Genomic DNA, 25465 nt, shown 5'->3' on the forward strand with positions numbered 1-25465 from the left:
AACTTTTTTTGTTGTGGTTCTGTACACAAGCTCACACAAACATAAAAAATCAATACAAATTTCATGTACCATAGCAAAGGAGATACAAAAGTAAGGTGCAATCAATGGATTATGGCTTCCCTCGTGTCCATGAAGAAAACTCTGTTTTAATAAAGAGTGGAAAAATTACAACATTGAAAAATTGTCTGCAATTGTCAGCAGGAGAGGAAGTTGTCATTTAGTGAAATGAAAGCTCATTTTAATTCTAATGGATTGTGTTTTCTACAGTATCGGCAAAATAAGTCTGTAGTGAAGAAACTCAGATCTGAAGGTACCATAATTGGCATCAGATAAAGATACTGATAATATAATAATAAATTAAAATAAAAAGTAACAAATTGAGGCACTCTATCTAAACTTGTGTATGTCCCTCTCCTGCTGTTGTAATATGGATAAAGTCAGACAACAATGGGAATGTGATTCGGGTAAAACGTAGCACCTGGACAATGGGACACTATAACACAGCATACAAACTACCTTTCAAAATGTGTTTAATATAAACTCATAGGGTGAAGAATTTACACCCAGAGAGCATATCACTTAACACAAGCTGAATAAAATGAATCCTAATATGTCATATCTGTGCCTTCATGGTTGTAGAAAGAGAGGCTCCTTAATATACAGTATGTGTTTTGGCAATGGCCAGAAATAAGTATTTTTTGGAAAGGAGTCCAACATATATTAGAAATGAAGCTATACCACTATGTCCAGAAATGTTTTTGTTGGGAGTTAGAGCGAATGTTGTAAAAGCTGTAGTAACACAAGGTCTGTTAACACAGGCATTCCTTTCTGTGAAAATAACTATCCTCATGAATTGGAAAGTATGGAAATTGAATCGTGTTTTGAATAACTGACTGAAGGACTTCATAGAACTAACAATGATGCAACGTGCAGCCTCAGCCCTGCACGGGCTTCATAGCGATGGCCTAGATGGACCGTGGCTACTCATCAAAGAATATCTAAACATGAGGCCTGCATGTTGCAAGTAGAAGGCAGAAACCCTCATAAGGAGAAGTGAGGATGATTCCCTATAATCTATCATATTGATGTAATCTCTGGCAAAATGTCCTTGAATTGTGAATTTGTAATGTATTGCTTTTGTGTTATGTTTGTGTTGAGCTGGTATTTGATCTTTGTCTCTGTAGCGTAGTTAAAATGTAAATTTAAAAAAATGACATACAATGTCCTACATTTTTATTACAACAATTTTCAGAAGCTCTATTCAGGCTGCTAGTTCAAGGAGCAATATTTACCCCACTGTGACGTCTCACCTTCAATGTGAATGTCACAGAGGCATTATGCTGTCCAGCATGCGCTGACCTTCTTCTTGGTTACAAGCAAAGAATAATAAACAAAAGTGTATTAGCATATCAATAGTGGTGCATAGAAAAAAATCTCAAAACACCCAAAAAAAGAAATACAACAAAAGAAAGCTATGAACCCAGAGGATTCATTGGGTGGTTGGTTGTCTGAAAAATGTTTACATCAGCTGAAGACTTGTAAGAGGTGCTTCGGCTGTTGTTGAGAGTCAAGTCCATGTCTCCATTTTCATCAGGCCCCGTTGTGTCTGTTGTATTTTCATATCTGATGCCAAAAAGACCGCAGATTTTCTTCAGCATCAGGTCGACAATCTCCTCCTCGTCTGACGGCTGGGTAAGAAAGGAAATGTGGCAAAATCATTTGAAGATTCTCAGAAGATGTTTTTGATTCTATTAAAACCGATTGTATTCATTTGTTTTTGTTCCGTGAAAAATACAGACGTCTTATAATGGTTCCTGCACAGTGAACACAGGGAACAAGGAAGCCCACAGAGATAATAATAATAATTCAAATCGATTTCCTTTACTACTGTGACATTTTTCAAGTGTTTCTTTTTTGTTTCACACTGGGGAAAAAAGACAGACTTGCATAATTGCTCCATACTGTAATCCCTTCTGTTAAGAATCAGAATCAGATTTATTGGCCAGGTATGCTTACACACACACAAGGAATTTAACTTCGGTGAACTGTGCTCTCTTATGTACAGGTACAACATTAAATATCAACAATAAACATAATAAGAAAGGACTAATATTTACATGACTAAATATGAAACAGTGCAGTGGTGAATAGTGCAAAAGATGCTGAAGTAAATCGATGATGATGAAATGAATGCTTTAGAAATTATTTTAAAAAAGGCTTTGAAACTCGTTAAATGCACAAAATATTTCTAGATAGCGTTGACACAAAATTTGATCTGGACAAAAGATAATTATTAATCAGGATAAACGAGCTCTGGAGAGACTTCTCTGAAGTGACCCTCACATTAGTTTAGGTGGACTAAATATGTCCAGTGTGTTTATAAAGGTTTGGATGCTTAGTGTGAGATAAGGATTTTTTATACTTTTAGTTACTGCAGCAGGAAGTAGAGTAGTATGTTGTTGATCCCTGTTCATTGGTCTGTCTTGTGTTTATCTGATAGATTACAGAATGTATTAAAGAAGATCCAGGTCCTCCCTGTCAGTAGCTTTCCATTGGGGTTGCTGGAGTCCTGTTGAACCTTAACCCCCCCCTCCTTTTTTTACCATATGTGTGAAATGATTAGCTTTCAACAAGACTTCAGGTTTTTACTGTGGTTCATGGTACGCTCTAAACTAATAAATATTGCCCTGTATAATGTAAATAAATGTAACTGTAATATGAATGATATTATTAAACCCCAGAAAGGGTTGCAGATATGGCCCTTGGCGAAGCTCTTTGTTCAAGGCATATTGTTCAATAATCTGAGTATACAGTAAAGTATACACCTTGAATGGGTGCCCAGAGTAATGATTTGTGATGAAGAATTACCTTGTGATATATTTTCTCCTGGTTGAATGCCACCAGGATGACTGAGATGAGGAGATTGAGCACTACATAAGACATGAACACAACACAGGAGCCAAAGAGTAATCCACCGAGCCAGGGGCTGCCGTTCAAGACCTGGAGAGGTGTATCAGTGAGACATGCACATAAGCGTAAGAAAAAAACACATCCGAGGGGGAAAGGAAAAGTCTTATTCATGCACTAGGATAATGTTGAGAGATTCTGCAACAATGAATACCTCTTATTCAAGTACTTTAGGAAATCTGTAAGGGTGAAGATCTCACCTCAGCATAGTTAAAGATACCAATCTGCAAACTGATGATGGTCAGGAGAGCATCTGTTAAAGTCCTGTAATGGCACAACTTCCAGCCATATAACACGTTGCTCTAGAAAGAGTTGGTGAAATAGTTATTGTTGGATATTATTAAATGATTTAATGTCATAACTATGTCATATATGATACACTTCATTCTTAAATCGCCATTTAAATGGTAAAATGGACTTGAGCTTGTATAGCGCTTTTCTAATCTTCTGACTACTCAAAGCACTTTTACACAGCAGGTCACGTCTACACATTCACTACCTGATGGCAGAGGTCCCTATGTAGAAAGACCAGAAGTAAGTAATCGGTAACTAATCCATGTGGCTGCAGGAATTGGGGATCTAATCCTCGACCTTTCGTTGGAGAGACAACCGACACTACCCAATAAGCCACAGCCGTCCAATTTAGGCCATAGAGGATTATGTTCAGCATCTTAGAAAAATTTAAATTGATGAATGTATTAAAGACAAGCTCCAATCATCACTACAGAACAACCCCAATTCCACAGGAGATTTTTTTATTCTGCAGTCATGTGGCTTGCCACTCTCAGGTAGGTTTTGATTTTGGTCGAAATGTGCAGTTCACTGAGATTTTTCAGAAGTATGTTGATCTTAAATAAAGCTTTCACTTCATTTATAATATTTTCATAATTTCATTTAGCAGTGAGTAGTGTTCACGCCCATGTTAAAGAACCGGAAACACTCTTTTCTTTGCTAAAAAGTAGAAAGTCATGGGGCAAGATAACGGGGCAAGATACTCACAGCAATGGAATACGCCAAGAACATGATCACAATGACCATCAGGAAACTAGAAATGTCACCCCAGGCCCTCTCCAGTGTGGCAGAGATCAGGTTCATCTTTGGGTTCAGTCTGAACAGGTGCCACAGTTTGATGGTGGAAAGCAGGACCAGTAAGGCGATCAGATACTGGAGCACCGTGTCTGCTGTGGCTGTCTCATAAAAACTGGCAAATCTGCAGACACAGAAAATACCTCAGCTATCACAGATTGAGGGTAAAGACTACCACCAAAAAACACTGTCAAATAATCCTAATGACTTCTCAATGCAAGTTTAGCATAAACAAGACACAAAACAAGCTTTGGGCTAAAGGCTAACATTATGCTAGTGCGCAGCAAGTGCTTGAGTGCATGCTTAAATTCTCCTGCAAACACTTTACACAAAAGATATTTGGATCTGATGGGAATACCAATGCCTTTTGCAAGTCTAGTCATAAGTATGAACATGGAACAGTTGACGAGATGATGAGTTATATATTGAGTCAAGAGAACCACCATTTATACTCAAAGGACTTTGAAAGTGTGTAACTAGTTTCATGGCAATCATATTTCAATCTTATTTCAATTAACCTGAAAAAGTAATGAAAAGCCAGGAGAGCGATCAATGATTGATTAACAGTAATCATCCAGGGACCATGTATGTCTCAGTGAAATTTCACATCAATGCATCTGATAGATATTTCAGTCTGAAAGTAGACAGACTGACACTTCCATCCACATGAGCACACAACACAGAGCAGAAGATGCTCTATGCGTAAGAACAAACAAGAAACTTAGTATATTATGTTTTAGTCTCACTGGTCTTTGTGGGTTTGGTAGTATGTCATATCGCGGTTTCCTAGCAGGGTCCTCTTGATATAAACTCCGAGGGCGCTCCAGCTCAGTAATATGATAGTCAGCTCAAATATGTTCCACTTGCTCCTGAAGTAAGCCCATTTCAGCTGCGTCATTAATTTGCCCTGTGCAGAAAAATGAAAGAAGAGTCATTTCCACGTGTCACCAAAGAGCCAGTAAGTGTCAAGCCACAAAACTATGGCCGTGCAAAAGTCCAAAAAACTGCAGTTCCTTGAGGGTGCATTTAAGGGTCAAAAAGCTTATCTCCATTAACTACCAAGGTAAAATGACAATTCTTACAGAATAATTAAACACGGCTTAAAATTATTTTGGTCTGAATAGCTCTATTCTTTATTTGTACACATTGTAAGGTGGATGACTTATTCTGTAACTCACTGTTCTAATTAAGCCTGCCAGTTATTCATACATTTGCATTAACTGGGGCGCAGCTGATTTGACTGACACATTGGTGGGTTGTAGCTGTTTCCCAGGAGGCTTAAGGCCGGCCTTCACTCCACTTCCTTGCCTGTGACTAGAATGGTCAAAAGTAAGGTAGAGATAACATTTCCAATATGTCGAACGCCAACGTTTGGTTACAAAATGGCAACTACTCTTCAGAGAATGGGTGATGTCACTGATTATGTTATTTACAGTCTATGATTACTGTGCATAACCCCCAATTCACACATATACCGTGCGTGCTGCGGTCTGTCAGCACCACGGTTTTGCCCTTGCAGACGGCTCGCGTTCATTCACACTGGATCCGTTTTCTGGAACGTCAGCGCAGCGGAGTGCACCCATGATCAGCTATACACACATCACAGGAGAACTACAAGATCCCGCGGGAATAAGGAGAGAATAACGTGCAAACAACATGTTACTTTGTCTTTCTAAAGATGGTTTAGTGTTCATTCGGTGCCTGTTTTGACATAATGTTGATAAAGTGATGGAAAATACGATCGCGAGTCCGTATATTGTGTTTTATTTTGAAAATTGACCAGATGCTCTGTGCGTTTCCTTGTCTGACTTCCTGTTTGGGCTGTCATATTCTGTCTAGCTTGACGCGTGCCTGCAGCGAAAATAGACTCGCAGAGTATTTGAAAAGGACCGCGGCTAGCACGGAGTATGTGTGAAGTGGGGGTAACTAAAGTAGCCTATTGTAACACAAATTATAAAAGGGAATAACATTAGTACTATGAAACCATGCCTGTAAACCTACCTAACCTTTTCAGCTAACCCCTAACCCGTAAGCTTTTATGTAACTTCCAGATGAATTTAACAAGTACACAATATCCTCTATTACTCTGTAATATAATTAATGCATCACATAACAAGAAGCAGTCATTTCAGTTCACATAAAACCAAAAGGTACACAAGACAATCTGTATCCCTACAAAAACAGTCTAAATGGGCTGTAAGGAAAGACACACAATTAAACCTTACCGTCTCAAAAATGACATTTAATAAACACCCGTGGACATGAACTAAAATGACTCTAAAGAAAGTGAAAATCCATGATCGAGATCTTAAGAGCTGAGCTAAAAATGTGTTAAAGAGAAAGGAACAGTGTTTCTGACCTGAAAATGGAAGAAAAGCACAAATTACATAAAAGATTTTGTTACATCATCAGATAATAATCATTGGGCAATTTCATGTCTTGATAATTATAGGGACAGATTAAAGGAGACATGAACTCTGTAGTCTAAAGGTGATTATAGGGGGGGGGGGGGGGGGGGGGGGGGGAGAAGAATGTTTTCTAGTTTTTAACAAATCTGCACCCTGACAGTTCTGTGGCCCTACAGCCCAATATGAAACAAACTGAGATGCACTGTGTGTTCTGACAACTTGTTATGAGAACCAGCATTTTTTTTAGCCTTGCCCACATGGACCAGCCTTTGCTCGGATCATGCATTGATTAGCCCTGGCCGCTCATGGCCCAGTGGCATGTTCCCTGGTATTTTCCTTCGACCCCTTGTGCTAGGTACTGACCACGGCCACTACCAACATCCCACAAGAGCTGCAGAGTTGGAAATGCTCTGACCTACTTTATGAATAAAAAAACCTTAAAGCTCCTATGAAGAGTGTTTAACTGGAAATGAAACAGACTGAAATTAACACTGATGCTTCTACAAAAGCAAATGAGACCATCACAGAAAAGAGTTATTCTTCATATCTAGTTATTTTTATATGTATATCACCATTGCCATGGGGTAGGTGTCATAAGATGTGAATAACTGAACAATGATGAAACAACCCTTTTTGAATTTTTCCATGCCAGGGATTCATTGTGAGTTGCATGTTAGCCATTTTAAATAAAGAAGTGTCAGATTTGTTTTTTAAAAACTACTTTACAGAATAAGGTCAGCAGAGACCCAAGATGAACCACTTTGTCCACAGGGGGCGCCAGAACCCACACAACCAGCAAGTTCCTCAAAAGAGCTTTACATAGCAGTTCTGAGACAGCTTTTACTTTTTAGTAAGTAAAAACAGCACATTTGATGAGTATGAGGAGCTTAAACACTGACTTTTTCAGTTGAATAAGCAAATGGTCGGATATTAAAAATCTTGTATATGAAGGATGCTCTTTCAAAAATGTGTTGAGAGTTGATGTGACTGACTTACACTTGAATGAGCCCTGTCTTGCCTATTATGATGTAAGTTTCAATTTGCAAACTCCCAGTAAATATAAAAAAACACTACTTGTCTCCTTTAGTATTTGAATTAAAATAGGCATGTATGCAATGAATAGCACTTTAACCACTTTCTTATATATATCTTAATATTACCTGTAGGAGCATATAATAGAGGATGAAAACCAAGTATATGATCTCAGCAGCCATAACAAAGATGTGCAGGGGACCGGTTGATTGGTAAAGACGGACACTCTGAAGCTCACTGTACAACTGAAATGCTCCTAAAAAACAAAATAGACACATTGATTAAAAAAACCGTACTGGGCATTGTATTGTGTATTTTTGTGAACGTACAGTAGTAAAAAATGGGTACAATTAGAGGCTAAAATTAAAGAGGAATTCTTTGATGCCATATATCTTTAATTATGGTCTCACATGTACTTCCTGGAGAGGGTGGTTACATTACATAAAATCATAAAAAAAATCCTCTTTACCATAGCTACATTTACATCTTCATTTTTGACAAAGCTTTAACTGAATAATGATTTAACAACGAGGGAACAATCTCACCTACGGCTGTGGTCTCCAGTAAGAGTGTGACGATACAGAAGAGGTTCACATTGGCGTTATAGATGGTGAACTCCACAAAGATTGCCCTTGTGTACATATCCAGCCATTTATCTCTGAACAGACCCTCAAGGGTGCTGTAGATGGAGCACACAGAATAGTTTAATTCTGGTTTCCCTTTTGTATCATTGTATTATTGAATTTTGACCAGTCTTTGTTGGAGACAAAAATAACTGTATCAAATTTCATCTTTATTAAGGTCAATACATTGATTGTGTTGATATATCTTAGTGTAAATAATCAACTTTAGGACTGCTACGAATTCCACTCCAGATAGAAAAATGACAAGCATGTTTGTGGTTCTTTCAACGATGCATCCCAGTTTGCTAAGATACATACCTGCTGGCATTTTGAACATCTGGGCCAAGCTCTGCTACAAAACCACCTCCCCTGTAGAACTCTATGTTCCCCCAGAAGGGATAAGCCCTTAGCTGACCCTGGGTCTGGTATTTCCATGGGCTGAGTGGGCTGTTAGAGACATTATCCCCAACTGAGTAGTTCCAGCCAGGGCCATAGGAGCCCATCTCCTCCACCTCCCATGAATATGGAGCATTGCAGTCTCGTACAATCCCAACCACAGAGTCAGCGGTCTGACAGGAGTTCTTCTGGACTCTCAATTGACGGAGACGAGCGTTACCCACCAATTTGGAGTTTCCATCTGTGATAAATCCTGAAAAAAAGCATTTTACAATGTTTTTTTTCCTCTCTCTCCAGCAATGCTGATTGTGAGTAGGTTTTTGGCGTGGGGTCTTGAAGTTTGGTTTTCATATTAAACAAGTTCACAAATCAGTTAAGTCAGGCAGAATATTTTTCATAGGATTCACCATTTTTATTTGTAACAATGTGGTCTGTTAGAATATTCACAGCTCTAGCCATTTGTTCTGATTGAACTTGATACTCTTATTATTTGCCAATGTTCTCGTCATCAGAACACACTCAAAGCCAAAAGACCAACATTTAACAAAGAATGGCAATTTTTTAAGATGAAGCACAATGATGGTAGCTTTAAACAGTATCAATGGGTTGACCAATATTTTGAACCATTATTGCTTGTATTTGATACATTTTTCAACCAGACAACAGTTTTGTTCTTTAAAAAAACACATCTATTTTACTTTGAATGTCAGTTGTTAGTTGTGAAAAACAGAATATGCTGAAGAAGACCAGCTCTATATAAAAAAAAAAAAGAAGAGGATACATAATAGTAAGAACACCTGTTTTTTTGTTGTTGCAGAAGTGAATGAAAGTTTAACTGAACTAGAATGTGGGTCTCTAATCAGGAGAGTGGTGGCTGGTCCATGGAGGGCGCTGGGGCCAAACTACTCCCCACAAAGAGAGAGAGAGACCTTCACTTTTTACTGGTTTTTAAGGTTAACATATATGTACGATTTTAAAAGGTCAAGGCCATAAGTATGTAGTTATTGAGTAAAAGTATAATTTGTAATAAAAGTGTTGTTTTTAAAGGAGTTTTGGATTGTTAACGTGTTTCCCGTCTTGTGCGCAAAATTTGCCTCCAAGGCTTCTATAGACTCTCATAAGTTGCACATTTGCATTAGCTCGTCTTCATTACAATAGATGGGAGGTTTGATGGGCACAGGAAAATGGATCCATGAATGCATTACACACCACCACACAAGAGAGGGCAGCAGAGGGATATGTCCCAAGAACTGAGACATTAAGAACAAATCGTACAGTGCCACAGGATCAGAGCATAGTCTGTTTATTGTGGTGCATATGGTGTTGTTTTTTAAAGTACAGTATGTGAATTTAAATAGATTGTTTTCTAAGTTAATGTTATTGCGATGCAATGTTAGCATCAAGCTAATGTACGAACACGATGTCCCCAGAACAAGCGTCCTACAAATACAGGGAACATTACATAATTTATCTGCAGCTTTGAAACAAAATCCATTGGTTATCAAGATTCTAACCACATGGACAAACCGAAACTTAGCTCTCATAAGGGTTTCATCTTTACCTGGATAAACTCCATAAAGGTTCTCTAGTAGAGATGTGTTTGCCCAAGTGAAGATTTGTCCAAGGCTCATACTGTCTGTGATCCCTCTGCTGAAGCTATGCCGGATGTGCCGGTTCAGGAAAAAAGCATTGGGATCCCTCTGTCCATACGCCACCAACAGCAGCATCCACATATACCCCATGTAGACTGAAAACAAATGGGCACATAATAGTTCTTAAAAGTCACCATGCCAACAGAGTGAATTCATGTTAAAGCAAAGTAGCAATTTGGCTCAGGACCAGGAGTAAAACATCTGGCCAATCTGAGTTAAGAAATATAACTTTGGTTTCAGGTCGATAGAGCAGAAACTTTCCAATGAACCTTTTCATTGGGCACATTTCCTTCAATTTGTCATGACTTACTGTTTAGTTTGTTTATTCTTAGTTGTTGCTTACTTTTGATTTCCTGTTTTATTTTGTCATTTGTATCCTTGTGATTCTCTGTTTTCTGTGTATTTTTCTGTTCATAATCCTGGGTTTAGTTTTCAGTGTTACCTGTTTTAGATGTTTTCCCCCCTGTGTATGATGTCTATAGTGTTTCTTCCTGCCTCTGTGTGTTTCCCTCCAGTCTTGATTGCCTTCATTGTCCGCACCTGTGTCCTGTTCGTCTCACCTGCGATTGATTACCCAGAGTCTATTTAGTCTCTTGTTGCTTCTGAGTTTCTAAGTGCCTTCACAATCTGACAGTACACAATCCCATTAGGAGGTGCACATGAAGTGACGGTTTTCATTTAATTTCGCACAGCATTGTGTGTACTAAAATACAACTAATTTCCTGAAAGGATGCATCCAAACCATACTGCACAAAATGCAGAAGTTCAGCACCCATGCTGAAATGTTCAGTCTACAGAGATGGACCCAAAAAATGCCCACTGATTGACCACGAGGGTTCAGTCTTTTGAAACCACTTACGTTACTCCATACTGAACTGTGGCTTATCGAGAAGGGCCTCTGTGTTTCTTCCCTGCTGTGTCAGTTCTTTGTCAGATTTTCTCCATGGTCATACGTCTTCTGTGTTTCCAGTGTTTTCCTTGTCTTTTTGCTAAAATAAATACTTTTTGTTTGCTACAATCGAGTCCACATCATTGCTCTTTTCCAAAATGTGATAGGAAAAAAAAACAGGAAACCAAGAAACCCAAGGATACAATTGACAAAAATTTAACAGGAAATCATGACTAAGTAAGAAGAAATAAAGAAACTAATCAAGAGTAAATCATGACACAGTGTTTTTGATCTGGTGGATATAATAATCTTTCACCTGAAAAACCTTTCTGTTAAACATACAAAACCTGCATTAGTGCTTACTCAAAATCTCTTTGATGAGGGCAAAGGCTTTTTGTTCCATAATCTGGTTCCTTTTCATCTTTTCAATGTCTGCAGGAGGAGGAGGCTCATAGAGACTGCCATCCCGTTGGACTGTTTGTTGGTCCTTACCATCACCTGAGCAAAGAGTTACAGTTTATAAATTGATGTAAAAACTACATTTGAGACCCAGAAAAAGTATTGTGAAAGAATTGCTCTTACCCTGGTTTCTGTCATTTTCTTCAAATGCCATATTTTGAAAATCTTCTTCATCTACTTTCTTTATTAAAAGTGCAAAGAAGATTGCAAGACATAGCACCTATTGTTAAAAAACAAACATTAGAGAATAAAGATGTATACTTTCCATATTCTCATACAATAGTAGGAAGTGTACAGAAGTTTTAACTATCTAAAAACTATCCAAGTGAGCCTTTTTACAGTTAAAATTGTGTTGAATATAATGAAATACAACATGTTCTGACCTTTAATGGCTGAATGATCAGGACACTCTGAAAAAAGGAGACTATCTGGGACACCAGCCAGTTCACAGAGCGTTCCTTTCCAAACTTTAATCCATACAGCATGGTGAAATAACCAGCTACAACACTAGTCCCAATCACAAGCAGCCAACCGATGAAAATAAACCACCAGGGTAGTCCTCCGTGACAGCAAACCTTTTTCTTTTTCTGACTCTCCTCCCCACCAGTGCTGTCTGCAGGGTTGAGCCTGCACAGGGGACAAATACAAGAAAAGTGCTCAATGAGTAGAGAGCATTTGCAGCAAAAGGCGGCCGACCTGAGAAAATGCACAACGTCCAGGATCTTTTTCTTTTCTTTTCGCTCTTCTTTGTGCGGACGCTCCGAGCGCTTCAGTTGAAAATATTTTCAGAAAGTTGCTGTTGACGTCAACAGCGCTCTTTCCCAAATGTATGATATTCCCCGTACTTTTTGCCTCCCACAGACCGTGTTTTATACCCACATCCTCTTTGCTCCGTGTCTGCTGGGGTCAAACCGATCTCATCTATAGTCTATAGATATAGCTGCCTTCCAGTGATTCTAAATTATCAAATGTACTTAAAATCTATAAAGGAAAAGTTATAATGTTTTTGAATGTTACACCTATAGTTCAGCAGCAATTTCTTGGAGAATGTAACTTCATTAACATGACGACACAAGGTTGTCATTTGTGGGCAGGGACCATTTTGAACACAATGTCTTTTATCATCTACTTTCCAAACTTGAAAGTCAAAGTTTCCAAAGTTAATAAGACACTGGTGGATTTGCATGTGTTAGCCCGTTATCACAGCAAGATAAAGCTGTTACTAATGAGTGACTTTTGTACCTCTTCTGGGTGGGTTCATATAGCTCCACACAGCTGAATTTGAAGAGTTGATCTTCAAGAGAGCCCTTCATGCCCCTGACTTGCTGCAGAGCCTGGTTGTAGCTGTTTGGGTTGGGGAAGCCAGAGGGTCCCAGCAGAGTCAGCTCTCTGTCAATGTGACACAGCTGCCGGTACAGATACTGGCTTTTGTTGCTCTTTTTCTGAATCCCCTCCTCGGTTGACACAGGATGCACAATAGCATTGCCCTCTGGAAGTGTACAAAATATAGGACTGTATATTTGGCAGTTTTTAGGAGGGTTAATACATGATGAATGCATAATCGTACACTTTTCTAAGGAAACAAGCGAAACTAATAGTTGCTGTGATTTATTCACAAAAATCTGACTGCTTGACTATTTGTTCTGGTTTTGGAGCATTTTCACTGGTATCTGCATCATTATATTTTAGCATCCCTGGTTAAATTGGAGTCTGATTGGGTCTTTCCATTAACTTCATCAACAAACACAAAAGCTCTAAAATCAGCTTCGTACAATAAAGTTTTATCCTGGTAAGTGAATTTGTTAACCTCTCATATACTTCATATACTTGAAGCAGGGCGGTCAGTATTCAATAGTGATGAACTAAGCTCTGAAATGTATGCATTCATTTCTTTAATCACAATTTATTGCTTTAATTAATCATTTTTTTTGCCCCTTTTAGGTACACAGTGGATAAGCCTTCTCAGCGTCTCCCTGTAGTCACAGTGATGGAGAAGAACGACACTGCTGCATCTTTGACCGGCTCATTTCACTCCCAGACAGTCAGAAGTAATATCCTCATGACATCAAGCATTTCAATGTTTCACTGTTTCTTTTAGCTGTTTTCATTTAGTTCCTTTTTCCATGGTTACTCTGTAAGTGTAACAATTACAATTTCTATTTTGAAATGTGAAAAAACGGAATTTAAAAGATGCAATTAAATATTGGATTATTTGCAATCATCTATTGAAATTTTGCGATTAATCGTGATAACATTTTCTACAATTTGACAGCCCTACTGACAAGGGTTACAACAAGCATTAAGTCATGTGTTTGTGTTTATTGCTAATTTTATTATTTATTTCCTGGTTTATGTTGTGTTTTTGTATTCACCGTTGTCTCTGATCATGCTCCTCATGTTCCTGCCTTGTGAGTCAGCCCCGCCCTGATTACCCTCACCTGTGTCTCATTGTTCCCTGATTGTCTGTGTATCTAATCCCAGCGTGTTCTCCCTCTTGTTGCCAGTACGTAGTGTCTCCCAGTGTACCTTTGTCCCAGCAATTAGTATTTAGCTCTTCGTGTATGACTCTCACCTGCTCTTTTGACCTTGCCTTTTTGCTTGACCCTCTTGATTTGTTGTTTATCTGTCGACCTGTGTAGTGAACCCCTGCCTAGATTAAAGGACTGTCTTTTGAACACTACCTCTGAGTCTGCGATTGCCTCCATATACTGTTTGTCATTGTGTCCCCTACTTTTAAGCTTCTTATTGAATGAAAAACATGTCTTGGTCTTTCTTCATAATTACATGAGAAAATAAAATGATCAAAACAAATTCACCAGATTCAGACATCTTCGGTATTTTTCTTGGACAAATTATCTTCCAAAATATGTCATACATTTTAGCAATACAGGTGATATATATTTTTAGTGGCGCTCAAGTGAACAGAATAGAACTAAAATCACTAAAATGTGCACAAAAGTCCCTCAGTGTGGAGGTCAAACTCTTTAAGACTGCTGAAGGAATTCTGAGAGAAAAGTAGAGCCGTTGTTTGCTTGGAAAGGTTATAGTGCTTCAGCTCTCTAACACATCAACCTCACACAGGAGCACTTAACCTTAACAAGACATAGTTGAATTCAATGTTCCTCTCCTCTCCTCAGAGCTTACAAACCTGTTGACTGAGGCTGGTTGAGATTGTTGATGTTCAGTTTTTTGGATTGGGTGTCATCACTGGTTTTGTTGTTCTGTTTGATGAAATCGTCCACCACAGAAAGGACAGCATTTAAATCAACTTGTTGCCCAGGCCCAATCTCAGGCTCTTTGCATGACATGTTGCTTTTTACTGTCTTAGACAGTGAAAGTGCAATTCTTGTAACATCCTGAGAATGAAAGGGTTAAATATTACAGTGTTTTTTTTTTCAACACATATACAATATTCAACGTATGACATTCTAACAAACTGTTTGAATTTAAGATTATCAACAGAGGTGGGCATAAAAAATGTAACTACGTTGACTTCCAGATCAGTTCATTGTGTTAATATTTAATAGAAGTTAGAATTAATGTTAATGTTAACCGGTATCATAAAAAAGATAGATTAGAGTTCTTCAGAAGCCACAATGACTCAGAAAACTCTTAAAAACAAATGTGTCTGTGGCAGAAATCTCACAGTAATAGAAACTTCTTTTCATTTATCAACGGCCCACCAGCAGAATAGGAGGTCAGCAAATAAGGTCAGCTGACTTTAGTTGGCAAAAGTAATTATGTGAATGGAAACCAAATATATGGAAAATCAATTCAATTCTGAGGATCTCATTGTTGAACAAATTACTTTTACACTAATTTTAGTTTGAAAAAAGCCCATCTTCTCTGTCTTTGCCTGTTTCACTTTTCAGAGTGCCCTCTGAGTCTGCCTTCTCACCCATAAACAATCGGGGATGGTGCAAGAAAGCCCCTTCTAGAGAGGGGCGTCGTCAGACACAGCTCATTTGCATTTAAAGCTACAGACACAGAAACAGCCTGCTCTGAGCAGGGCTGAGATAGAGGGGTCTATAGGCATGATCAAATACATGATCAGAGTGGATTTAGAACAAGAAACTTCATTGGCATGTTTTGATGAGCTCTGAGACTCATTTAAACTTTTTGAAAAGAAGGATAATATGTGAACTTTAAGCAATGTACCATCATAATTATTCTCTGCCATAATTATTAATTTCACTATGGGTGTTTTTTTCCTCATTATTTCATCTTATTATTCCTTTTTCTTCTTTGTATTAACACCTTATTAAGTCTGTTTTATCTGTTTAGCTGTATTGTTTTTGCTTGGACTGCTTTAAGTGTTTCTGTTTTTTTACATGTTGAATAAGGAGGGCCACTCGACAAGCCCCTCTGGGTTTCTTTGGCTTCTCCTGCACATTTATTTCTGAAGTTATGTTTGTTTTTACTGCCTAATCTTTACATACTGCTTGTTATTGTTCTTTAATGTGTTTTTTTTGTGCAATAAAATAAAAAAATTGAAATGTTCCGTTAATCATTTTCCAAATGAATGTCTACGTTAAAGATGAATAAAAACAACAGATGAAGTGACGCGTGCCCAGCTCTGAGTTTCAATAAGTTGTGTTGAACATGTGTCATAGTACATTGATAGTGTGTTTCAAAAAGCTGCACAGCACTTGAAAGAGATGAAGTGTTTACCTTGATCACAGCGTCTAAGGTGATGTTCACATTGGTAGGGACATTCTGTGAGAAAGAAAGCCGTTCAAGAGCAGCTGGTTTTCCAGCTTTATGCCGGCAACAAGATGTTTCCCGAGGACGTGTGCTTCTGAAGATGCTGACAATGAGGATATTCACTGGAAACATGATGAGGGAACTCTGAACTCCAATCATGAACTGTTGCCAGGTAAACTCAAAGTGGCCTAGAAAAAGAGGAAGAGAGAGAAGATTGTACAGGATGTGCACATCAACTTTCAAAGATACTGTTTAAACCTCCATTTTTCCTTTGATAGTAAGCTCTCAGGTCCTTCAATGCTTTTCCAGGAAAAAATTGTGAGTATATTTCCCTTTGTCTGTTCTTGAACTCTGGGAAACCCACAACTGGAGAATTGGAGTAGTGAAGAGACATTCTAAATTAGTTTTTGTTACACATGAATGCACACGGATAAAAAGCAAAGAAAAAAAACATGTATCAGAGGGCATACACCGATTACAACTGAGCATTGTAACCACGACGATCAAAATTCTGAATAATGTTTGTTAAGGCTGTATGGGTTGTGGAATAGTGTTCCTATGGTTTTATATGTTCTTACATGTTTATGTTGTGTTATGTTTATTCAGATCTTGCGCAATATGGGTAATGTGCAATATATGTGTAAGTGTTTTTTTTGCATTGGTATGTGCTCTTCTGTTTACATATGGATTGTGTTGGTATTGTTTTTATTTATTGATTCTATTGTGGAGGCAGCTGAATGTTTGCATTTCCCCAAGGGGGTAATTAAGTGTATCGTATCATACCTGACGCAGTTGTCATTTTAAAGCCCAGCGTCCACATATATTAAACAGCAAATTAATTCATGCTAGTTGTTAACGCCCAGGGGTCTCTTAGAGTGAAGTGTGTTCAGGCGCAAAGCTAGTGCGTTCCTATATCTTAAGCGTGCAGAATAGGACTGTGCCGTAGAACCCAACTGAGATCATTTTACTTATTCTTAATGGAACTGTGTTTTACCCAGGTCCAATGTCTGCTCAGAGGGATCTGTTGGGATGCCATAAAACATGAGGCTGGTCAGCATGGTGCAGAGCAGCAGGGAGAAACAGCAAGAAACTCTCTGGACACAAGTGAAAGTGCTGCTTGGTGGTCGACTGATCACAGAGTACCAGAGGTGTCCATCGCTAAAGTCCTTTGTTGTCTTCATGAAGAACAAATTACTATAGAAAATAAAACAGACAACAGGAATAGCACAGTGAAATCAAATAAAAAATACAACTCTCATGGACAACCTATTACCAATGGAATATTATCCCAATGTTTGATTTCTATCAGTCATTTTTATTTCTGCTAAACCTTCAACGTAACCTTTTGCTGATTCTTGAGTGCAAGATTCCACAGCCAGTCACCTTTAGTGATGCAACAATAATTGCCTTAAGGGTTACTTCACTACTGCTTCACTCTTTTCATCAGCAGTCATGAATTCTAAAAATGAAGTTGAAATACAAAGAAACAATTAAAGGCAGATAAGAGTTGTTTGTTTTAAGCAGTGCCCCTTTGTTTTGTTTTTTTACACGTTTCTTTCTCATCTCTGCACACTTGAATGTGTTGGTTTGATTTTTTTAAACTATGCTTGCTTTCTGTGAATAAAAGTGGAAGCTCAATTGGAATACACATCCTGCCTGCCAGTTTTTTGATACATCTCTTATTTCAAAAATTGAGCAGGCAGTTAAGGTAAAATCCAAACCAGCTATTGCATTTCATTTGCATTTAATCTGTGCTTTTATCAGGCAAATTCCGATGAAAAGACATGGGTCGAGTTTCACACTAAGCCTTTTGATACCAGCAGTGTTTGTGTGTATAACATTTTGCTACCAGGTTGCGTCAATATACCTTTAAATATAACCTTACCTGAACCTTTTCAGTTCAATCTCGGAGGCAACGGGGAAAACTTTATCCAGGAAACAATCTCCCATGTCGATGGCGAGCCAGGAGTTGCAAAGAAAATGCCACCTCTGCTCGGTCTGTAAATCCTGTACCACGACATTACCTACGTACCTGACAGACAAAGTCATAAAGTGATAGAGATTGTACAACAACTGCATTATATTATATCAGCATATGACAGGCCTTGAGAAAGTAACTAATCTAACTTTCGCATTCATTAAAGAAAAATATCTTCTCAGTCTTTAGATGCAATGAAACGACACCTGAATCGAATCCCTTTGTTAATCTCTTTTGAAAAGAACAGCACGTTATCGTCTGTAATGCCAATTTAATGATGAGAGAAGACATGCTGTGCTCACATTGTAATCAATGTTCACAGTGTTCTAGGTCAGATTTAAATCAGGTAGAAAAAACATCAATTTTTCACTGTGTTTATTTATTTATTCTTTGAATTTTCTTTATCTTAAAGGTAGAGTCAGTATCTTTGTTCGTTGCAGCTTGGTAACACAACATTCAAACTGGGCCCTTCCTCCTGGGCTCATTGCACCCACAAGCCCTCACTGACTGCAGGATGATGTTTGTTTACTGCCGTTACCTACACTGCAAGCGGCTACTGTATGCTAGCCCAAACTGACCACCGGTGTTTGGGCCAACAGAAAGCAGGCCAACTCACCGTCAGTGGGTGAAAGCCAACTGAAAGTTCAGCCTCATTTTGGCACAAGCTTTATCCGCGTGGTGTTTTCGCCTCATCATTATAGTTTCTATTCTTTGCTGTTACATCCATCAACGTCATATTCACCAGTTTGAATCGCGTCATATTAATTGTGTACACTCTTCATTGTGTCATTAGCTGGGGGAAACACACCAGTTCCCCACCCAGAAATGTCCCGAGTCAACCGAAACAAAGTAGAGCAAAATATCAAAATCCAGTCAGAGGACAGGGTCTCTGCAGACACAGTCACCACCACACATGTATGGAGGCCCATAAGATGATGATAATGATTGAGCGGTATTACTTTTGTCTATATTTAATTTCTTAGGAAAAAGCTACTGACGCTATCTTCAAAAGTCAACATGAAACTCACTGAATCGTTTGTGTGGACACAATTAGAAAAGGCTGTTCAGGCAGAATGGTGTTAATAATCTTTTCTGACACCTGACCTGAAGTAGGAGTGACATGAATATAAAAAGACTACTTGTATAGAAATAATCCTTCTCCTCTCTGAAAGTATTCTTTGCTTTCATAAGACTTAAAGAGAGAGTCAATATTACTTTCTGTCTGTTTCATCACCAGTTTAAAATAACCCCAACAAGAGCTTTAACCTACCAAGCAGGATGGCTCCCTGAGTTGTTGTGCCACAGTCTGATGCTTTGCAGGTCTCCCAGTGAAAAAGGAGTAGTGAGCAGAAACATATCCACCGCACCCCTCTCAAACACACATTTCTTTCGGTCGGTCAGATGATGTGGTTCACTGATTCCCTCCACACCAACGAGAGTTATTGCCACCTAGAACAGTTCACATCTCTGTCATTAAAATGGAAGAATCTGTTTTTGAAGGATGAAGCAGGGTTAGGGTTAATGATGAATCGTAATTGGACTTCAGCTTGCATAGTGTTTTGTTCACCGGAGGTCACACCTAACCATTCACACTGCATTCACACACTGATGGCAGAGGTTGCTATGTAAAGTGGCAATCAGTATTAACTAATCCCTTTCATACACATTCATACTTAAGGTTAGGTGTCTAGCCCAGGGATCATCCGACATGTGGCTGCAGGAGCTGGTGATTGAACCCTCGACCTTCTGGTTGAGAGACAACCGACTCAACCACTGATCCACAGCCACCCCTACCCCTCCTAGACTGTGGGCAAGGGATGAACACTAAATCTACAAAAAGAGAGACTTCAATTTTGAGTTATAACCAAACCTAGAACATCAGTGTTGCAACAGTCACCTTTGGCTATCCACCACATTTAAATCAGAAATGGCAGAATTGATGACTTACAATTACTATTTCATTCATGAAATGTCATCTGCCTAATTAAAGAGACTCTGTGTGATGGTCCTCGAAAGGGGGGTCAGCTATTACTCTGCAATTTTTAAAATGCCAAAAATAATAAATATTTTCCAAACAGTTAATCAACAATGTTTGTGATATTATCTCAGGCTGACAAGTCGATGGACACTTAAGAAAATGAGGACACTATCGACGTGGGTCTGGAATATGATTCTGCTACAAACAACATCATTTCAGGATCTTAAGGCAAACCAAGAAGACTGCACTTCAACTGATTTGCTCATTCATACATTATTCATTCCTGCAGATCTCTCAACCACCGTGAAAAATCAAATAATTGTTTTTTAAACATTGTTGATGATTTTTTTTTTTACTTTTAACTTTAGAGAGAGAGACAGTGGAGAGAGTCAGAAATCTAGAGAGAGAGAGTGGGGAATGAAATATCAAAAAAGGAGCCACAGGTTGGATTTGAACTTGGGCTGCCTGCTTGGAGGACTATGACCTCTGTACATGGGTTGCACACACATTAACCACTAAGCTTCTGGCGTTCCAACACTGGTGACTAATTTGTCATGCTTGTTAATGTAAATGTATTTACCTGAGAGGAAGTGGATGCTCCTCTGCGATGCCCAGTGCTCACACTCACCAGGTAGCGGTACTCGTCCATCGGCTCATTGTCCTCCAGCACAGTCACAGTAACCTGGCAACGATCAAACAGTATAAAGCACTTTTTTATGGTGTGATTACTTAATGTCTGAATAAACTTGATTGTAAGAGATAAACCATACCTTCACCGTGTCTTGAATGTCTTTTCGTCGCGCCCATACAACAGCCAATAAATATGCCACAAACAGCGCCCCGACGAAACAGACCACCACAGGATTCTCTCCAAAAGTCGCAAACAGTTCAGCAGTGCGGGACGGGTCCACAAGGTTCGGAGTGACGAAAAAAGAGCTCCCGAAGAAGGTGAGGTGGTTGCAGAGGCACTGGGTGACTAAATGCGTGCTATTAACACCGACCTTTGAAGACAACAACAAAACCTGTTAATAAAGCTTTGCCAACATATGACAGGCTATATTGATTTAATTGATGCACTTACCCTGCATCCAAAATTGCTCCAATCCAATGTTGACTCGTCCCAAAATTTGCATGAGCTAGTGATGGGTGTAATGGATAAACTGGCATCGATGGATTTTATACCTGGACCTACAATGGGCCTCACAACAAGATAGTGCTCTCCGGTGTTTCCTTTTAAACTCACTGGGTCAAGAAGCCAAGTGTATTTCTCCTCTGTAGAACGCACACAGAAAGGTAAAAAATTATAATGTAATGGCATTAGAGTTAAAACATACCTAATTCACCACTATGAGATTTATTACCTAGCGTTGTTCCCTGTAGAGGCATCTCTGTCATTGCAACATGATTTGTTTCAGTGGGGTAGTCTTTATAGCCGAGGAGAACTTTGAAGGGTAAAGGATCTTTTGAAGGCACCATCTTTAAAAACAACAAATAGCAGTAAAATTCTTATACCAAGAGAAACAAAAGACAACAATCATGGGTTAAACCATTGGTTCCCAAACGTTGCTCTGCCGGGCCCCTCTATGGCAGATGAAAATATTTTCAAGCCCCTGCATCCTTCACCATATCACATCAACCTTTATCAACATTAAACACACTGTCAGACTCGCTAATTGCTAACAAATTCCTATATTTCAAGAATTTTTCTTAGGCTGTAAAAAGTCTAGAAAAGCAACTACAGTGTGTGACAAAAAAAAAACGAACAGGTGGCTGTTAAAAGTGTTACTGTAACATGTAACTTCCAAAGTTTAGACGTTCGGTTTTGATTCATTTTCAGCCTTACATTTTCCTGGAAGTCCTCCCACTTCATTTGTCATGCTTTGCTAGCATTGAAAAATTGTGTGCATTGTTTTTGTTAAGCCTTATTGGGTTCTCTCATCTTAACTCCGGGCCCCCCCTATAGGATCCGCGGCCACCTTTGGGTAACACTGGTTTAAACGGAGCACAATAGTGATTGTATTCTAGTTGTTTTGGCACTATACTTTCTAAATATAGCTGCTTAAATGTACTAATACTGAAAAACAAACAACTTAATTACCAAAATAATTGGATACAGTTGGATGTTTTTATGAGACTGTCAGTGTTTTGAAGTTGAAATAACTGTCCTTGTTAAAGTAAACTACAACTGATATGCAATATGTGATGTAAGTGATCAGGACTTGGCCTTGTAGTGCTTGTTGATTAAAACATCTCACTGGACCTTTAACACCAGTGTGTTGTTGGCTGAAGGAACATTTATGACCGTTGTGCTGTAGTTCCCAAGGTCCAAAACAGACGTGTTGACCTGCTCTCCAACAGGCCTTGGCAAATAAATCTGTGACAAAATGGGAAAAACAAAACAAATATTGAAATATAACGTTCTTATTCAATGCGAATTAAGACTATTTTTTATTTTTTTTTGAGTAGATTGTAATCTAATAAAAGATATCCACACAAAGACAGGTATTTTCAGGCTCACTTCCAATATTGTACTAATTCACCTTACATAACACAATTAGCTTTTTCTGTAAGTAATTTCTTGAGGTAGTACATGAGGTATGCATGATTGAGAAGTTTGGTATTTCGCCATCATTTAACTACAGTGTAGACTTAAGTTCCCCGAAAGGATTTATTTTCTATTCTACAAGTCAATTTTCAGAATAAAAGCTGAGAAAGGAAAATGGTCTAGTGTCATTGAAATTCATAATGTGTCCTATCATAATACATATGGACAATATTAGAGGAAAAAATTAAACTTTTGTTCAATATCATTTTGAGATCGGTATATGCTTTCTGTTAGTATTCTTAAAAATGTCACAGTGAACATGATTAAATTGTAGATTTTAGGTTTTCCCTTTATTATTATAATGTTTTTAATAAATACACATAACGTGCTCATGTATCCAGTAGTAAAGCGTGTTTTTATTGACTCTGATGGTTTTCAAAGCAGCCTGCACAAGACAAATTATCTGTGATTTCAGCTGAACAGACAAGTGACCATACCAGGCTGCTTTTCCATATCCAGCAATGCTTTCAAAAACAGCAGTGTAAACAGAAACATGAATTCATGCTGAACTCCATAGACTCTCAGTCTGCGTTATAAGTAATCACGCTGTTGCAGTCCAGAGGAGAGATTCTCATCATTGGTGCTCCAGCTGAGTGTGTCGTCTATATGAACCTTGAGGTACTTGTACAAGCAGACCTTTGTGATTGTCTCATTCTAAATGTTCTCAAGCTGATGTTCACCAAGTCGCCTGGGATCAAACACCATCTCCTCAGTCTTTTTTAACATTTAAAGCAAGGAAGAAGGGCTGAATAAGAGTAAGTTTCCTATTTTATGATCTCTCTTGACTGTACAATTGTTGGATCAGATGAACCCAGAAAAATAAAAATCCAAGATGGACGACTGGAACAAGTTCACAGTTCTTTAGGCATAAACGTTTGATGAGTCACCACACCCTTAGAGTTTTACCAATAACTTTTAGAAAAAAAGGTCTCTTGCCTTTTATTTGATAGCCCAGTGAATAGAGTGGGAAATCAGGAGAGAGTGGGGAATGACATGTGGGAAAGGAGCCAGAGGTTGGACCTGAACCTTGGCTGCCCCTTTGGAGGACTATAGACTCAGTAAATGGGGCACGACCTAACCCCTTGGCCATTTGCGCCCTTGATGTGGATATTTTCGACAGATTATGGCCTCTTCCTGAGAGAGTAACAACATATCTGAGACCAACAAAATTTCAAGTTTTTCACCGGGCCTGATGCACCTGCCAAGCTTCATGACTTTTTGAACATGGTAAAGATTTGTGCTCATTTAATGAACAAAAACCCTTAGGATTAAAATGAAATCCTCGTACTCTCAGTACTTGTGCCCTAATTAGTGAGAAAATAACACAAATCCTGAAATTACTCATGCACCTGTTTGAACCAACATTATAATCTCTTTGACATGCACATGAGCATGCCTTTGTGAGAAACTCTCATGTTTAATCATACTTGACAACGTGACAACACCACTTCAGGTAGAAACAGCAGGTTGTGCGCATGCACCAAACCCACTCCATGTAGCATTCATTTTACTTCAACATTAACGCAGCCTTGAACAAATGAGTTTGGCCTACTAAAAAAAAATCACTTAAGTGCTTCATTCAATTAACAGAAATTAAGCGTTCACAATAGATTTGTGCCATATTAGATTTGACAGAATGTTCCTTCGATCTCCCTCAATGTCTTGTTAGCCTGAAGTCTGTTTTTCTTTTAGACTTTAGATCATGACCCTGAAGACCCTGAAGAGAACACGCTCTCTCTACAGGAGAGCACAGTATATAACATTTCTCAGAAGGTACACTGACCTCAATGTCATCATTCAGGCTCTCCACAGGGATTTTGGATCCATCTGTTGTTGTGAGGGATAAAGTGCCTATTAAGCCACTGATGTTCCCCCTCTCATTCCAGGAAAACGGGTTTTTATCTAAACTCAGCATCTGTAAATAAAGTTCAGGAGCATGAAAGGAGTTTAACCTCATTAGCAAAACTGACACCTTGCGAAATTAAGGAACACATATTAGGGAAAAGGCATGCACACGAGTTACTTTCAAGCTGCTGATTTGTTTCACAGATTGAGAGTTAATTTCTATTTTGTGACTTGAATTAATGCAAGTTGTTTTTGGCTGTGGCAATGTACAGAAAGAACTACCACAGTGACAGTGTTGTATTGTGACACTCACTCTGCAGCTTAGTGACTGCATATTTATGGGAAAGAAAAGACGTTAGAAAGATTTGGTGTTTATGAAAATGCAAAAAATATAGATAAGAAAATATATAAACCAATAAACGACAATTAAATGTCAAATTAATTAACTCAAAGTCATGCATCATCTCTGAGTTGCTGACTCTGATTTGATAATGCCTGCATGTAGGATAAGCTGTATAACACAGACATACACATCAGCTCTCCCACTGACTTACTCGAACATCCACTGGTTCATCTGAGGGTAACATATCGGAGGGGAGAGGTGGGAAATGAAACGAGCTGCAAGAACAGTTGGGAATATTTATGTGCTCTCTGTGCAAACGTCCTGGGGTCACTCTGAGGAAAAAGATATAAAGGGATTCTTATGTGTTAGACAGGTTTTTACTAGAATATAAAAAATGGCTGAACATACAAACAAACTAAAATGCTAAATGTGAGTTAAAAAACATAAGCTGTTTACATAGGCAGGTTTTTGTCAAACAGTTACATTTCCATAACCTTTTA

General features: G+C 38.6%; 1 protein-coding gene across 1 annotated transcript; it reads right to left on the reverse strand.

The window, feature by feature from the left end:
- Positions 1 to 1345: 1345 nt before the first annotated feature.
- Positions 1346 to 25209, reverse strand: LOC132987546 (polycystin-1-like protein 2). Its single transcript, XM_061054660.1, has 25 exons — positions 25177 to 25209; positions 24561 to 24692; positions 22433 to 22546; positions 21534 to 21648; positions 21254 to 21444; positions 20943 to 21173; positions 20753 to 20854; positions 19465 to 19643; positions 18102 to 18248; positions 17211 to 17410; positions 16184 to 16404; positions 14661 to 14868; positions 12755 to 13001; positions 11896 to 12139; positions 11636 to 11732; positions 11417 to 11551; positions 10074 to 10259; positions 8435 to 8765; positions 8039 to 8172; positions 7622 to 7749; positions 4800 to 4960; positions 3967 to 4177; positions 3168 to 3269; positions 2869 to 3000; positions 1346 to 1688 (listed from the first exon to the last, which is right to left on the reverse strand). The coding sequence occupies exons 1-25, from the start codon at positions 25207 to 25209 to the stop codon at positions 1473 to 1475; spliced, it is 4197 nt and encodes a 1398-aa protein (XP_060910643.1). The 3' UTR covers positions 1346 to 1472.
- Positions 25210 to 25465: the final 256 nt, after the last annotated feature.

This window comes from Labrus mixtus, chromosome 13 (genome assembly GCF_963584025.1).
Source record: "Labrus mixtus chromosome 13, fLabMix1.1, whole genome shotgun sequence".
Taxonomy (NCBI): domain Eukaryota; kingdom Metazoa; phylum Chordata; class Actinopteri; order Labriformes; family Labridae; genus Labrus; species Labrus mixtus.